The sequence below is a fragment of the Mchenga conophoros genome, linkage group LG2, assembly GCF_057382185.1.
Source record: "Mchenga conophoros isolate Kocher_MC1m ecotype Shallow Benthic linkage group LG2, M_conophoros_male_GT1.1, whole genome shotgun sequence".
Lineage (NCBI taxonomy): Eukaryota > Metazoa > Chordata > Actinopteri > Cichliformes > Cichlidae > Mchenga > Mchenga conophoros.
The window spans coordinates 35,159,533-35,174,520 of record NC_140527.1 but is presented as its reverse complement, the minus strand read 5'-3'; the positions used below and the strand labels follow the sequence as shown (position 1 = coordinate 35,174,520).

Here is a 14,988-nt window from a genome sequence, read left to right as displayed (position 1 = left end):
ACATGCTCCCTCTTCTAATGGCATTTCAATTTGTCACACGTGGGGACGTGCGGTCACACACACGAGCCTCCACAGAAACGGGCATGAGGAAGTGCCTGGAGAAATCTCTGGATCATTTTGCATCTATCACATGATTTAAATACACTAAAAGAGATATATTGCACTAACCTTGAGCTTACTTTGTTTGCTGTTTATCGTATTATGTTGAAAATGTTAATCATAACCTATTTTCAGGGGAACTCTGGTCTGGGCTTCAGCATTGCTGGAGGAATAGACAATCCCCACATTCCTGATGATCCAGGGATCTTCATCACCAAGATCATCCCCGGAGGAGCAGCTGCTATGGATGGGCGGCTGGGGTAAGTTACCGTCTTCCTCCTGCTGCCTCCTATTTCTTCAACTCTTACTAAGCTCCACTACTTCCTCTATACTCTCTCTATTCTAACCTCTCTACTCTCATCTTTAACGCTCACCAACATTGCGTCCCGCCAGGCAGCGCTGAGTGGGAGGCAGAGTTTCTACAGCCCTCTGCCCCCAGGCTCTGTGTGCTTCCTCAGACTTATGATTCACTGGAAGACCAAAGCCTGAAACATGCAGAAATTATGATATGGAAGTTCTTTTTCATGTTCTTTTGAGGTTTCTGATTATACTGGCTTTGCTTGGGTCTCCCTTTTTTATGCAGTCAGTAAACTCCACAGAACTCCATGCACTTTACATGTGACATTTAAACCTTTTCTTTCACAGGGTTAATGACTGCGTGCTGCGTGTGAATGATGTCGATGTGTCTGAGGTGGTTCACAGCCGGGCGGTGGAAGCCTTGAAAGAGGCAGGACCAGTGGTGAGGTTATTGGTTCGACGGAGACAGGCCCCACCTGAGACTATTCTGGAGGTCAACCTGCTGAAAGGGCCCAAAGGTTAGAGTCAGTGTTAACATATTCTTTTTGAAAGTGATTGCAGTGCTGCTTAAAAGGTAATAAATAACATAATCTTACAAATAGGACCTGGAATGAAAGCATGCAGTCTGGGGTGATCCTTTTCTTAAAGCACTGGCTGTCTTTGTTATTCACCTAGGACTGGGATTCAGCATTGCTGGAGGGATTGGGAATCAACATATCCCAGGAGACAACAGCATCTATATTACCAAGATTATAGAAGGTGGAGCTGCTCAAAAAGATGGACGACTGCAAACCGGAGACCGGCTGCTCGCTGTAGGAGCCTGCACCTTCCTCTGACTCACTCGCATATCTGACACTCGAATCCAAATGAATTCATTAGCTATTCATGTGGTTCACTTGCAAGTTAAACAGATATTTAGCATTTTCCTTGCAGTCATTCTATAAAGCTATTTCTATAACCGGACAAGTACAGTGCTATGAAAAAAATTGTCCCTTTTATGATTTTATGATTTTTTTTTTACATATTTGTCATAGTTACCTGTTTTACATAATCAAGATAACTCTAATATTAAACAAAGATAACCAGAGTAAATACAAAATGTCGTTTTTAAGTGATGATTTCATTTTTTAAGGGAAAAAGTAATCCAAACCTACCTGGTCCTGTGGGAAATAGGAATTGCCACCCTCTTGTTAAATCACGAATTAACTGAGTAATCGCATTAATCACATTACTATCCACACCCAGCCCTGATTACTGCCAGACCTCTTAAATCAAGAAACCACTTAAACAGAACCCGAAGACAAAGTAAGCTTTGTTTGTTCAAAAAGCAACAAACGTTGACATCTGTCAGTCTGGAAGGGTTAAAAAGCTATTTTAACGCTCTGGGACTCCAGTGACCCACGGGGAGAGTCATTATCCACAAATGGAGAAAACTTGGTGGTGCAAACTTCTCAGGAGTGCCCGGCCAACCAAGAGCATATCAACGACTCATCCAGGAGGTCACAAACGATCCCAGAACAACATCTAAAAAACTTTAGGCCTCACTTGCCTAAATTAAGGTCAGTGATCATGATTTAGAAATAAGAAAGAGAATGGACAGATATGGCCATAAGGCAAAAGCCACTTCTGACCGAAAAGAAGATAAAGGCTCGTCTCAAATTTGTCAGAAGCATCTTCAGGATTCCCAACATATATTCTGTGGGCTGGCGAGAAAAAAACTGATTTTTTTTTTAAAAAAGGTTTAAGTCCCATTGCATCTGGCATTAAATGAACACAGCATTTTACAAAAAGAACATATCAACAGTCAAATATGATGGCAGTACTGTGATGGTTTGGGGCTGCTTTCCTGCTTCAGGACCTGGACAGCTTGCCATAATTGATGGACCCATGAATTCTGCCCTCTACCAGAAAATCCTGAAGGAGAATGTTTGGCAATCAGTTCATACCCTGAAGCTTAAGCACAGTTGGGTTATGCAACAGGACAATGATCAGTAACATACCAGCAAGTTCACCTCTGAGTGGCTCAATCATAACAAAATGAAGGTTTGCGAGTCCTGACTTAAATCCGATGTAGATCTTTTGACATTACCCTAAACAGGTCGTCCATCCTCGAAAACCCTCCATTGTGGCTGAATTAAAATAATTCTGCAAAGAAGAGTGAGTCAAAACTTCTCCGTGATGTGAACAACTCATTGACAGTTATCACAAACACTCGAATGCAGTTAGGTTTTTTATACTTAACAGATGAAATCAACATTTAAAAACTATAAAAAAAATTATCTTTGTCTAATATTAAAACTCGTTTAATTATCAGAAATATGTTTGTGTAACAAATATTTTTTAAAAAAAATAAAGAAATTAGGAAGGTGGAAAATACTTCTTGCATGGCACTAAAATATACTGGGTTGACTGAGTGCTCAGATGTTAGGTACATCACATTATTTACTTAGGTGTCACATCCTGTGACTTTAAGCTAAATGTGACAACATTATTAGCACTTAGAATAATTTATAAGAAAAATAACACAGTCACGAATTGGGGCAATAAAGCAGCCCCTCAGCTGGGCATGAGAGAGAAATATTTGATAAAGGCAGATATTTTTCAAAAAAAACTATCGTTAATCAGCATTCATGAGTAAAAGTCCAAGTAATTATCGCTGCACTCATCACTGAGCTGTCATTAATCATTATTTAAATACAAACACAATATATTTTACGAAATTCTCTAACACCTTTGTAACATTCATGACCTTTTTTTGTCAGATTGGACAAGTGATTAGGCTTCTGTAGCCTAGCTTCTGTCTTTTTATTTAATACTACTACTACTAACATTAATAATAAGAAGAAGTTTTTCACAAAATAAAAAGGAAAAGAATGGTTTGACAAACACAAGAAGCAGGATACTGAGGTATAAGACGTGGTGTTACTCATAGTAAACAAAGCTGAATGAAATTAAAGCAAGGTTGAGACAACAACAAGAAAATTTAGATCATATTTACAAAGAAAATGAAATTGAAAAACAAGATTTTAAAAAGACATCAGATAAAGTCTATAGACATTCAGAAGTCCCACATTCTACAAACCTCTTCTCCTCAGGAAGGTTGTTCCGAATCAGAGGGGCCCTGATGGGAAACCCAAAGTCACCTGTAGATTTAAACCTCGACTTTGAAACAGCCAGAAGGGCCCCACCTGAGGATCTAAAGCTGCAACATTTCTGCAGCGTAGCTAGGGGTGAGACCTAGATGTGGTTTAAAACTGAAAAGTAAAATCTTAAAATCACTTTTAAAACATAGGATTTGGGGTGACGTCTGCTTAAACAAGCTGTGCTGCTGCATTTTGAAGAAGTTGCAGGCAAGGCAGAAAATTGGCCTTTGAAAGAAATGCACACAAAAGAAAAATGTCAACTCAAAGACATCAGTAGTTAAAATGCAGATCTGGTGGCACTGTGGCATGCTGCTACAGATCATAGACTGATCAAGAAACATGGCATTATTTCCTGTTCTCTATTGCATTATTGCAAGTGAGCACATTGGTTTAATGTTACCAAACTGCTGGAATAACTTTTGACTGGCAGCATATTTCCTGGGACCTGAATCTTAAAAGAGAAACAGTAAAGAGAGATACAGAGCATCCTTCAAACCTCTACCTACTGCTTTTGACCTCTGTTATCACTGCACGGCACACCAACCTTTCACTTTGCTGTTGAAATGTACTGAAATCTCATAATACCTTCAAGCTATGATTCATTATTGTGTTGGCTGGTGTGATGACTGCTGTGATGCGTGATGTTGTCACAGTGCAGCAGGAGACACAAGGCTTTCAGGTGTTGATACAAAGATTTTTTTTTTCTTCCCCCTCTTCTGATTTCTGGACTATCGTCGCATTCAGGTGAACAACATCGTGCTACAGGATGTGCGTCATGAGGAGGCAGTAGCTGCGCTGAAGAACACCTCCGATATGGTTTACCTCAAGGTGGCCAAGCCGGGACCTGTGCATTTGAACGACATGTATGCCCCACCAGACTACTCCAGCAGTACGTATCTACCTCTTCCTGTTCTTGTAGTCGTACTATAAGTGCAAATTTGCTAATCAATAATCAGCAAGCTCCAAAATTAGAGATGTAAGGTAAAGAGTAATTTTTTTTATATGATTTTTTTTTAAAGTTTCATCTTTACCAGCGATGTTTTCTGAATTTTTCTGTTGGTTCACTGTTCTCTCCCCAAAACTGCTATGCCCAGACACCCACATAGTGTATGTAGTGAACGCTCGTGCACACAAACACACACGCACACAGACACACAATCCTTCCCACAGCAACAACAAGCACAGTTCTCTGCCTCCCACTGAGTGTGGATGGTTTCTCACATCCCACCTGCTCATGAGAGCCCACGATCTTGAGCTGCAGCATCTCAAATTTCCACACAACAGTGATTTAGTATTAGATGGGGCTATCGAAGGTTTTGTAAGTTCCGAATGTTTGAAGTCGTCTGCGTTTAAGTTCACTAACCCTTGAATCTAGATGTGGTTCCGGATTTGCAAGTGAAGTAGTTCACTTGCTTTATCACGCTCGGCTAACGCTAAAAATGTAAATTCAGAAAAAGAGGCTTGTTCATGTGTGTGATCTGTCTGCTATGTGCATGCACAAGGAAACAGGTTTTTAGAAAAATGCGGCACATGCCTTCACATATTAGTCAGTGGTAGTTCCCCATTTTGCAACAGACATATAGCAGAAACAATAGATTACATTGTTCGCATAAAAAAGCGAGCCAGCTTATAAAAAATGTCCCAGTGGTACTTTAAAGGAAAACCTGGGTCCTATTTTTGTGGTTTTGGCCACTATTTCTACTCCTAATAATATCATCGTTCTCACCAAGTTAATTGCTAAGCTTTGGGAATGCAGGAAAGAAGTTAATAAGAAGTTAGATGTGGTCAGAAATACAAGCAGTCAGATGATCAGACAAGTTATAAAGAAACAGAGAAGTTAGAAAAACTTGTTTGGAGGCGTATATAATTCAAACTGTCTTATATCGATAATCTGTACTCCAGAGAGATGGATATAAAGAGTTATGTAGAGAGGGATTATTCCCTTTTTCATGGGTCCCCTAATCTGTGGTTGTACTGTACATTCCCAGAAGGTAAATCAATTATGATTTTTCCTCATACATATAGAAAGAGGACATCTTAATTATGGTCATTTTAAACACACAACTCTGGCTATGGGTTGAGCAGCATCACTAACCTACCTTTTTGACCTTATGTTTGCAAGGGACAGCCAATCAGAAGAAAGCTGGCTTTATGAGAAGCTCTTTTTAGACCATGGGTGAAGTGATTGGCTCCAGTAAAAGATACTTAACAAAGGGATTATTTTGAGCTGTGAATCATGCAAAGCCAGTCTAGTAAGAGTCCAGTAATAAATATATGGAGCTAAAAAAAACAAGATAACAGTAAGTATTCTAATCTGCTCATGGATTCTTTTTTTCCCAGTTTATTTCATTGTGTTCCCACTTTGGTTCACACAGAGACACAAAAATCATATTTATATTTGGGTGAATATTATCATTATAAAGCAGTGTCTTGGTGTGGTAATGAAGCTGTCGTTTAGGAGCCGGTAATATCTGATTAACCAGCTTTATGCAGTTATGTTTTGTGCAGTTCTCCTGTTGCACAGGTGTTGTAATCATTCTTTCTTTCCCCCTACTGGCCTGGCCCTCCCTCCAGCCTTCCCCACCATGGTGGACAACCACGTCAGCCACAACTACATGGGGGGAATGGAACCCAAGCCAGTGTACCCGCCACCCCAAGTCACCCCGTCCAGGTACTCGCCCGTTCCCCGCCACATGATGGGGGAGGAAGACTTCACGAGGTACGTTAAAGACCGGCTTCTTCCATGAATGATCCTCCTCCATAACCTGACATTCATAAGGCTGTATAAGCGTAGCTTTGGCTAAGTCTTAGCACAGGTTGTTGGTGGAGATCAGCTGTTGGCTTTTTTTGGTATTGGCTGGTGTAGTTGTATTAAAGAAACACGGTTATAAATTAAGTAACTATTTTAATTTAACATGGATCGTATTTTGTTCCCAGTAGCCTCTATTTTGTTGCTTTTGTACAAGCGTTGTTGTGGTGGCTTCAAGGATACACCTGTTTACAGTAGCTTATAGTGTTTGATTAACAAAAGAATCTGCTTAGCTTGCAGTTTTCATCTCATCGAGGCCCCGATGGTGCATACTACTTAATAGCTGGACAGTGTGTGGCAGCTGTGTGCTGAGAGAAGTCTTTTGTCACATCTTATACTTGTTACGAGCGTGTGTTACCCTTTGACCTCCTATCCAAGTACTGGATCAGAAGTAGCATTCATAGAGGGTTGATTGGAGTGTCCCATGAGGCTTTGAGTCAGCTTAACCCACAGCTCTAGGGAAGAGGCTATATTCCCTCTGTGTGTGTGTGTGTGTGTGTGTGTGTGTGTGTGTGTGTGTCTGTGTGATTGCATGCGGGTGTCTATGTGTGCTGTCTTACTGGCCGAGTGTTACGTCGCCTTGTAATGTCCTTGTACAAGCTGTCTACATGACTTGTATGTGCATTTTGTCGCATCTTTGTTGGTATGTGTGCTTTATTTGTGTCCTACACTTGTCCCGTTCACTGTGATTCCTGTACCCCACAGCAGGGCTGAACCTATTTACAGTGTCATCCACAAACCTGGGGACAGCAAGGTGCCCCAGGCCCTCTACAGAGGCTTCTGTCCTTCCCCTGCTCCCTTGTGCCAAGGTCCACTCCCCTTCTCTGGCAGGTACTAACCTAGTCCATCATACCTTGCTTAGCTAACCCTCCTCTCTGTAGCTCGGCACTTAGAAAAATGCCAGGGCATATAACCCATCAGGATTACCAGTAGTGTGTTGGGCCACATCTGTGCACATAAATAGCAGTAGAGAAGATTAAGATGAACCAAGGGAGGAGGGAGGAAAGGAGAGCTGGAGGGCGAGGCAGGCGATATTTATGTTGAGAATTCTTTTCGTTTTCTGTCTGCATGTAAATTTTTGCTGAGGCTTTTTCAGTTTATTTGGAACCACTACTTTATCTTTCACAACTTCACAAGAAACAAGCATCAACAGAACACTGAGTAGAGAACAAGTGAAAAGAAAATCTCAATAGTCATTGCCCTTTGTTTCATTTTTTTTTCTCTTTTTTTTTCGTTGCCGCTTTTTTTGTGCTTTTCATATTTTAAACGGCCTACTCCCATTCGGTCAATATTTGATTTCCTGCTAATTTGCTCATATGTGCGAATCTCAAACAGTAGTGCTTTGTTCACCGCAGTTTAAAATGGAGTCGTACCTGCTCTTCACAAACACATCACCGCAGGAGTGCAGCCGAAAGGGCTTCACGCTCCCACAAGCTGCTCAATTCCATCTGTCAGGAGGCATTGATAAAACTAAGCCTATATCTCCAGCCAAAGCTACTTTGGCTAGTGCTTACTGCTGAAGACATAATATACATATTATTTATGGCTTGCATTTGGGGGGTTTTCTGTTTGGCATTATCAAATTTGCAAAAGGCCTCCTGGTGTTTGATTTAATTGAATGTTTTTCTTTTTATTTGTTTCTACAGCCACAGTTTTGTCCATTTTCCATCACTTCATGGATGACTGCACTGATGTCTGTGTGTAAACCATTGTTTTTATGTAATTTACCTTTATTGTGTAACATATATGCCTTGCAGTGAGTGCAAAGGAGAGTGACTGTAGTCCTACTCTAACTAAATGCTTGTGGTAAATGTGGTGTTTGAAAGGAAGGGTCGAACTGAAGGCTAGTGTGGATGACAGGAGCGGTGAAATATTTTGCCTGCTTCTCTATGTATGTAAATGTAAACAGAGAGCCTGATCCTGTACAGGGCAGCAGACAGTGCTGCAGCTGTCATGATTCATATGCACGCTGGGAAAACCAGGCCATGCACTCAGGTCTTACCCCTCTCATCACCCGTACTGCCAGCACCAATCACACATGCTTACTGTACGCTGACACACACGAACACACGCGTGCCATGCTTAAAGTGCAGCATGCAATTATGACACTGACACATGCCATACCTGTGCATATCGATCAAGAACACCGGACACGTTGTAAGCCAACTGTGCAAGTGAGAGCAGCCAACATATGGTGACCATGCATGCATTTGGGTATCAGAATCAAAAGCCATTTTCTCTGAGGACATCATAAATGACAAACCACTCGATCTCATCATTCTCGTCATTCTACTCCATTGGGCACAGGGCAGACACCTCTTTCCAATCCCCAAAGCTTCCTCATTGGCTCCAAACACGAAGGGTTATTTTAGATGGATGCTATAGTAGGCACAGGCTTCCACAGAAGTAGAGCAGACTTGTTGTGAGGAATGAGTCAGAGCTTATATCGGCCCTCTGCCCATCTGCACATCCCCCTCAGTGGTGTCATCGCAGACACGTCCCCGACACCCCCTTCTCCATCTGATATTACCCCCCTTTCTGGAGATATGTTATATTATATGGTGTAATCAGACAATCCTTTAAATCCTTGTTTCCGTCCACAATGGACTCAAGAAAAGATTAGTATGCATGTTTGGTGTAAACATACATCTGCATGCAGTCGTGACAGGGCGCAAGATGACTAAACAAGCAACAACCCTCTACTAGCCCTGTCAGGCTTTACTGCAGATGCAAATTACTGTGCAAACATTTTAGGCATTTTACATGTTTAGAGGCATTTGATCAACACTAAATTTATCCTGCATCTTGATAAAGACGCCAAACATAAAGTGAGAGTAATATTAACAAGAAAAGGGGAAAAAAGCATCTTTAGCAACAAGAAGAACAAGGAGTCCTGTAACAGATGGCGTGGCCCCGACAAAGCCCTGTTCTCAACATCATTGAGTCAGTCTGGGATCACACGAAGAGACAGAAGGCACTAAGACAGTCTAAATACACAAAACTGCAAGAAAGTTTTCAAAGTTGCTGAAAGAACATTGAAAAAGTATGTGCAAGTGTACCTAGGAGAATTGGTGCTATAGTCCCACCAAATATTTTGATTTAGTTTTTCAGCTTAAGGACTTCTGTGTAAAGTTAATAAGGAAACAAACACTTTATGGCATGATTTTGAAATGCATTCTCACTTTTAGTTTGCATGTTTTCCCCTTACTGTATGCAACAATGCCTCCTGCTTCGGCCTCTTTGTTTAGTCACAGCCTGTGTAAATACAGAAGCCTTAGTACTGTCGAAGCAGCTGAGCTAATCAGTAACGTTATGTGTCTCTTGCACACATGGAAACACAACCTTTGACTGTTTTTTTTTCTTCAAGAATCTGGATAACACAATGACCTTTAGTTTGCGAGTTAAATGAGGGGTTTAGAATTAAAAGAACCACAGCAGAGTTCCCAACTTAGGTGTTATTCATTTATTACTCAGATTTTATTCTTAGTCACGGTGAGAAGCACGGAGAATGAACAGTCTATCACCTTAGCAATGAATAAATATTTTCCTGTCAAATTAAAGGAAAAGAGCAGACCCCGAAGAAGAAGGGGGTGGACACTGAAAAATCTATGGGTAAAATTTAGACAATGAAAAAGAAGAGGGAAGATGGTGCGTCCCCGTGAACACACGCTGATGTAATCTGTTTTGGAGATGGGGAGAGATAAAGTGCTGCAATAGGTAGTGTCTGTCTGTGGAGAAAATGGCATCCATCTGCAGTGTCCACCATTAATCAGCCAAGCAGAGCCAATTACTTGGCTGAGTTCAGGGCAGCATGACCTGCTGAACCCTGCAGCCCAGATATCCATTCAGAGCTTTAGGACTGCACTGCAACCGCCTCAGCCAGAAAAGTGAAGCACAGAGGGATAATATAGCGAGGGGAGGGGAGGGTGGTTTCTGAATTAAAGAAACCGCTGGGCAGAGAGAAGAGGGTTTTTTGCTGCTCAATACCTGTTTACATTCCTGGCATGGATGAAAAAGGCAGAGGGGTGGGAGGGAGTTGGGATGGGATGGGGGGAGCAGGTCTTGTGATAGAAAGGGAGGACTTGATCCCTGCATTTTTAAAATGTAGGAATTCACTCCCATTTTCCATGTAACTGACCAAGCACTTCACATCCTATGGACAAGCAACACACACACGCACACACACACACACACATACCTCCTTGGAGGGCAGCAGCAGCAACTGTTAAGAAAAGCACCTGTCAAAAGTCTTCCACAGACTATGAGGGCGTCAAATCAAAGGCCTAAAAGTCATGAAAGTCAGTCCATGAGCTCCTCTTTTGTTTACTCTGACAAATTAGCAAGGAGCTTCTGGGAATATATCTGCCTAGTGTCCAGAGGGCCAGGCTGACAGACAGGAATGCTGGTGTGCTGGACTGGAGGGGGGCCGAATCTTCAGTAGCATCCCAGCAGAAACGAGGGGATTGCTTGAAAGAGGATCAAACGTGGACAATCTCTAGTCCATCCAAATTATTCCAGGTGCGAGACAAGAGTGTTTTGTTTTGGTTTTTGCTTCTTCCTGTAGAATCGAAGAGGTTTTTTTGTTTGCTTGGGACTGTTAGGGTTAAATGCGTTGCCTTACTAGTGATAGGGAGCGAGCAACTGTCACAGCCCGAAGAGGAGCTGTTTCCCATCACATCACACAAGAATGAGATAGGGAACACAAGGCCCAGATCCCAGGAGTTTCTAATTCTGTATTCCACTTCACTGCGGAAGGCCAGACAGGAAGAGGGGTCGGGGAGTAATGCTGCGCTGAGCTGAGCAATGTGGCATAGCGAACATGTTCACGGTCAACATCTCATCTTCCATGTCGCTGGTGAGGAGCCTGCCTGAACGCACAGTTAGGAAATGCTCTTTCAGAAGTAAGCACCGGCTCTGGATCCTCAGGTAACCATGGAGATCTGTGTGCCTTGTCAAGCTGAGATGAATTAGCTTAGCTGGTTATTTTAGGCTTGACTTGTGTGAAGGCGAGTGAGTTGTTTTAGCATATTCAAAGGCAATTATCACTTAGCTAATTCTAAAAGGCTGTGGATAAAACTTGGAGCATAATGTAGCAATGTTATGAGTCTCATCAGCACAGTCATATAATCTCTTTACCAGAATCTTTTTTTGTAAGCACATTGCTTGTAAGGAGTCTACTATATGGATATTGATCTATCTTGTGTGATGCTCTTAGCATCTCTGCAAAGTTCACTTCATTTAAAATGCATAGCAGTCTTTCTTTAAGCACGATGTTACTATTCAGGAGTCTCCAGCATTTTTCCAGTTGCTCATGGGTATGATTCTGAAAGTCTGGAATGCTGCCTCTGCTGCCATCAATGGGAAAATGGTCTTAGCAGCGACTTTGAGCGCAGCCATTAGGGATGGAGCAGGAATTGTTCCTGTCGACCGCAGGCTGAGTACTGCGAGAGAAAACCACTAATGGGAACCATGCAGTGTTTTCTGTTGAGAAAGGAAACTGCATTTTGCGTGCATGCATGTGTGTTTATGTGTTCATCTGTATAGAAAATCTGCGCGAGCGTGCGTGCGCGGCATGTGTGCGTGAAAGAGTGAGAGAGAGTCGACTGTTGGGCTTCCTAGAGTGTGTGTGGGTGTGTTTGCATTTGTGTGAAGTGTGTTCTCAGAGGGCTTTTGCCTGGACCGTAGCAGCGGTTTGGCCTCTCTAGCATCTTAAAACTGAGGCGGTCTGAATAGCCTCCTGGAGGATGAGTCATAGTGGGTAAAGCTAAAGCAGAGCTTCAGCAGGTCTGTCGAGCAGGAGGCGGCTCATTGTACATTGATACGAGTGGGTGTTTAAGTGTTGACACGTGTGTACATTTCCATAAGATGTAGCCAATAGATGACAGGCATTTGGACCCAATCATGTTCCTGCTTGTTTTATTGTAATGAGTTAACAGTGTTGTGCATGGTTTTTATGCATGGTTATTATATGGTTAATCATCGTTTTCTACCAGCGAGTGGTGTCCTGAACATAAATCGTTTAAATGTTCTATTTAAAGTTCTCAGATTCAAGTATATAAACAGAGTGAGCCTACAATAAACCATCTGCAGGCCTGCTGCATGTAGCTGCCTAAACTGGACACACTTGACATTTTGGGATCATTGACATAACAAACTAGTCTCTGTACTCTCTGTTCATGCTAATTCTATTCCAGTTTTGGCCACGTCTCTTTTAAATTTGGCCTCTTTTTATACACTCTTTGTCCCGCCCTTCACCCTGACACCGCCACTCTATTTGACAGGGAGCCAAGGAAGGTGGTGCTACACAAGGGCTCTACTGGTCTGGGCTTCAACATTGTTGGCGGGGAGGATGGAGAAGGGATCTTCGTCTCCTTCATCCTGGCTGGAGGCCCGGCTGACCTGAGCGGGGAGCTGAGGAGGGGCGACAGGATTCTCTCAGTTAGTATTTTTAGCTTCAAGCTTTCTGTTTACCCACGTCAACAACTAAAACAAGTCTGAGGCAGAGGGGTTTTCAGCCAACTCCTGCTGTCAGAATAATGATGATAACATTAAGGAGGGACTGTGTTTAGAAAGCCAGCAAATATCTGCCTCACAAATGTCCTTGAGCAAGACATTAAATCCAAATGGACTCTTAGGGAGCTTAGCTGCCCTCTGCCCTGAAGTCTGTGTTTGACTGGTTTATTTTCAGCTTGCTTTTAATCTGGCAGCATATTACATCATGTATGGAAAAAATGAGTCAGTCAGAAAAGATAACTAATGACTCATCAGCTGACATCATTAAAAAATTGTACATTTTCATACTTGTTTACTAATTTTATTGAGTAATTCGGTTTATTATTAGTAAGTCTTGAAACCATCTATTTTGAGCATAGACTTTGTTCTTTGCTACATTTGTTTTTCTGTATAGGTCTCAAGGATCACATGATTCCAGCCATCTTAAAAATCTAACCAGTTTTCTTACCAAATGTCCCCTTTTTGCTTTTTAAAATTGTATTTATTTAATTTTTAAACAGGTGAATGGTGTAAATCTAAGGAATGCCACACATGAGCAGGCAGCTGCAGCACTGAAGAGAGCTGGGCAGACCGTTACCATCATTGCTCAATACAGGCCTGAAGGTAAGACCCTACAATCTCATGTAATGTGTGAATATGTCATTGTACCAAGACGGGGCTTACATTGAAATCAAATAAGTCATTCAGGTTATCTTGCTCCTATTCCTGTGAAAATGGTGATGCCTCGGAGTTTATATTAAGTCAAATGCAATGTGCTTATTTATGTGAAATGACTAATTAAAAAATAAAATGAAATCAAGGCAGCATAAGTGCAAATATTTGTATCCTTAACCGTGACTGGAGAGCTCAAACATTAGACCGCTCTAAAGTTCAGAGGGCGGATATCCTTGATAAGGTCATCTCGGGCAAACAGCTCTCGCTGTGAGCACAGAAACCCCATCCACCTGCTGTTCAAACCTTCTGTTTGAGAGCACCAGCCAATTAGAAAAAAGTTGCAGCCTTGTAGCAAGATCCAGTATAAATATTCCTCCCCTAAACCTTTGATATCATGATTGGTGGTCCTCGCTAATGCAATTGAACTAGAGTACTGATTTGAATACATGTTGGGGTCTTTTGTTTTAGTCTGTTTTGTGGTGCGACAGTGAAGAGATGACAGGAAAGCTGAGAGAAAGACCAGTATAGGGCATGGCCTCTGCAATAGCCTTACAGCATAACACTCACTTGCTGTATCCAGTGAGCTAATCCAGCCCCCGAACTAGAGTACTTGTAATCTGATAATGTTCAACTCCACTTTATGAGAGCAACCAGTTTTAGAAGGTAATTCAACCACTTACTGCACTTTAATGTGGATGCAAATATTGCTACTTTCTCTTTGGTAATTATTATTTTGCAGATTATAAAATTTAAATGTGCTAATAAATTTTGTTATGTGGTATTATAGATAATCAGCTCCCGTAGGAACATCAAAGTGATACACAAAGAATGAATAATTATAATTATATTGTACCATGAGATGTTTTACTTTAATTTAAGGATTAAGCTTGTGACTTGTGCTGTAGTAAGGAGTCTAAACATTTGTTTTGCAAAACAGTTATTCAATATAAAATGTTTCAGTTGTGGTGCAGCGTAAAGATGTGCCATAATGTTTCTTCCATTATGTTTATTTCTTTTCAAATATTCCGATTTCCTGTGGTCCAGGCATGTCTTGTACTTTCCCCCCTCCTCTTCTAGTGCACTGGAGGATTGCATTGTGGGAAATGTAGGAACGATTGTTTTGAGACTCACAGCATTTAGCGAAAATCACGATATCTCGGCTTCGTGTGTTTTGGTTCTTTTTCTACATGTCTCTCGCAAGCCCAGCTTTATAACAATGTTGATTAAATATCTATTTAATGGTGCAATCGGGTTTACCTGGTGCCGCGGCCCATGCGCACTCAGATCGTGCTGCAAACGAGGGCAGCGCAGCGGATAGGCCGGCTTTCAGCGAGTATTCGGTCGGAGGCGGCTCTTGTGGCAGCAGCAGCCCGAAGTGTTGAGCCAACTGCAAGGCGGGCAAACGAAACCGCTGTTGTCCTTCCCTGTTCAAACTCTGGGCTGTCTGTACACACAGACCCGCACAGCGATGGA

General features: G+C 41.9%; 1 protein-coding gene across 15 annotated transcripts in view; it reads left to right on the top strand.

Annotated features, from left to right (window-relative positions):
• dlg3 (discs, large homolog 3 (Drosophila)) overlaps positions 1-14,988 on the top strand; it is an 80,426-nt gene that overhangs the window by 50,459 nt on the left and 14,979 nt on the right. For 9 of the 15 annotated variants that reach the window (XM_085243220.1, XM_085243257.1, XM_085243256.1 and 6 more), the window contains 7 exons: positions 235-359; positions 745-914; positions 1,072-1,208; positions 4,284-4,429; positions 6,097-6,258; positions 12,630-12,786; positions 13,362-13,464. In XM_085243220.1, coding sequence (XP_085099346.1) covers positions 235-359; positions 745-914; positions 1,072-1,208; positions 4,284-4,429; positions 6,097-6,258; positions 12,630-12,786; positions 13,362-13,464 — 1,000 coding nt within the window. The remainder of the gene's footprint in view (positions 1-234; positions 360-744; positions 915-1,071; positions 1,209-4,283; positions 4,430-6,096; positions 6,259-12,629; positions 12,787-13,361; positions 13,465-14,988) is intronic. The other 6 variants (XM_085243258.1, XM_085243254.1, XM_085243255.1 and 3 more) reach the window with 1 other exon arrangement.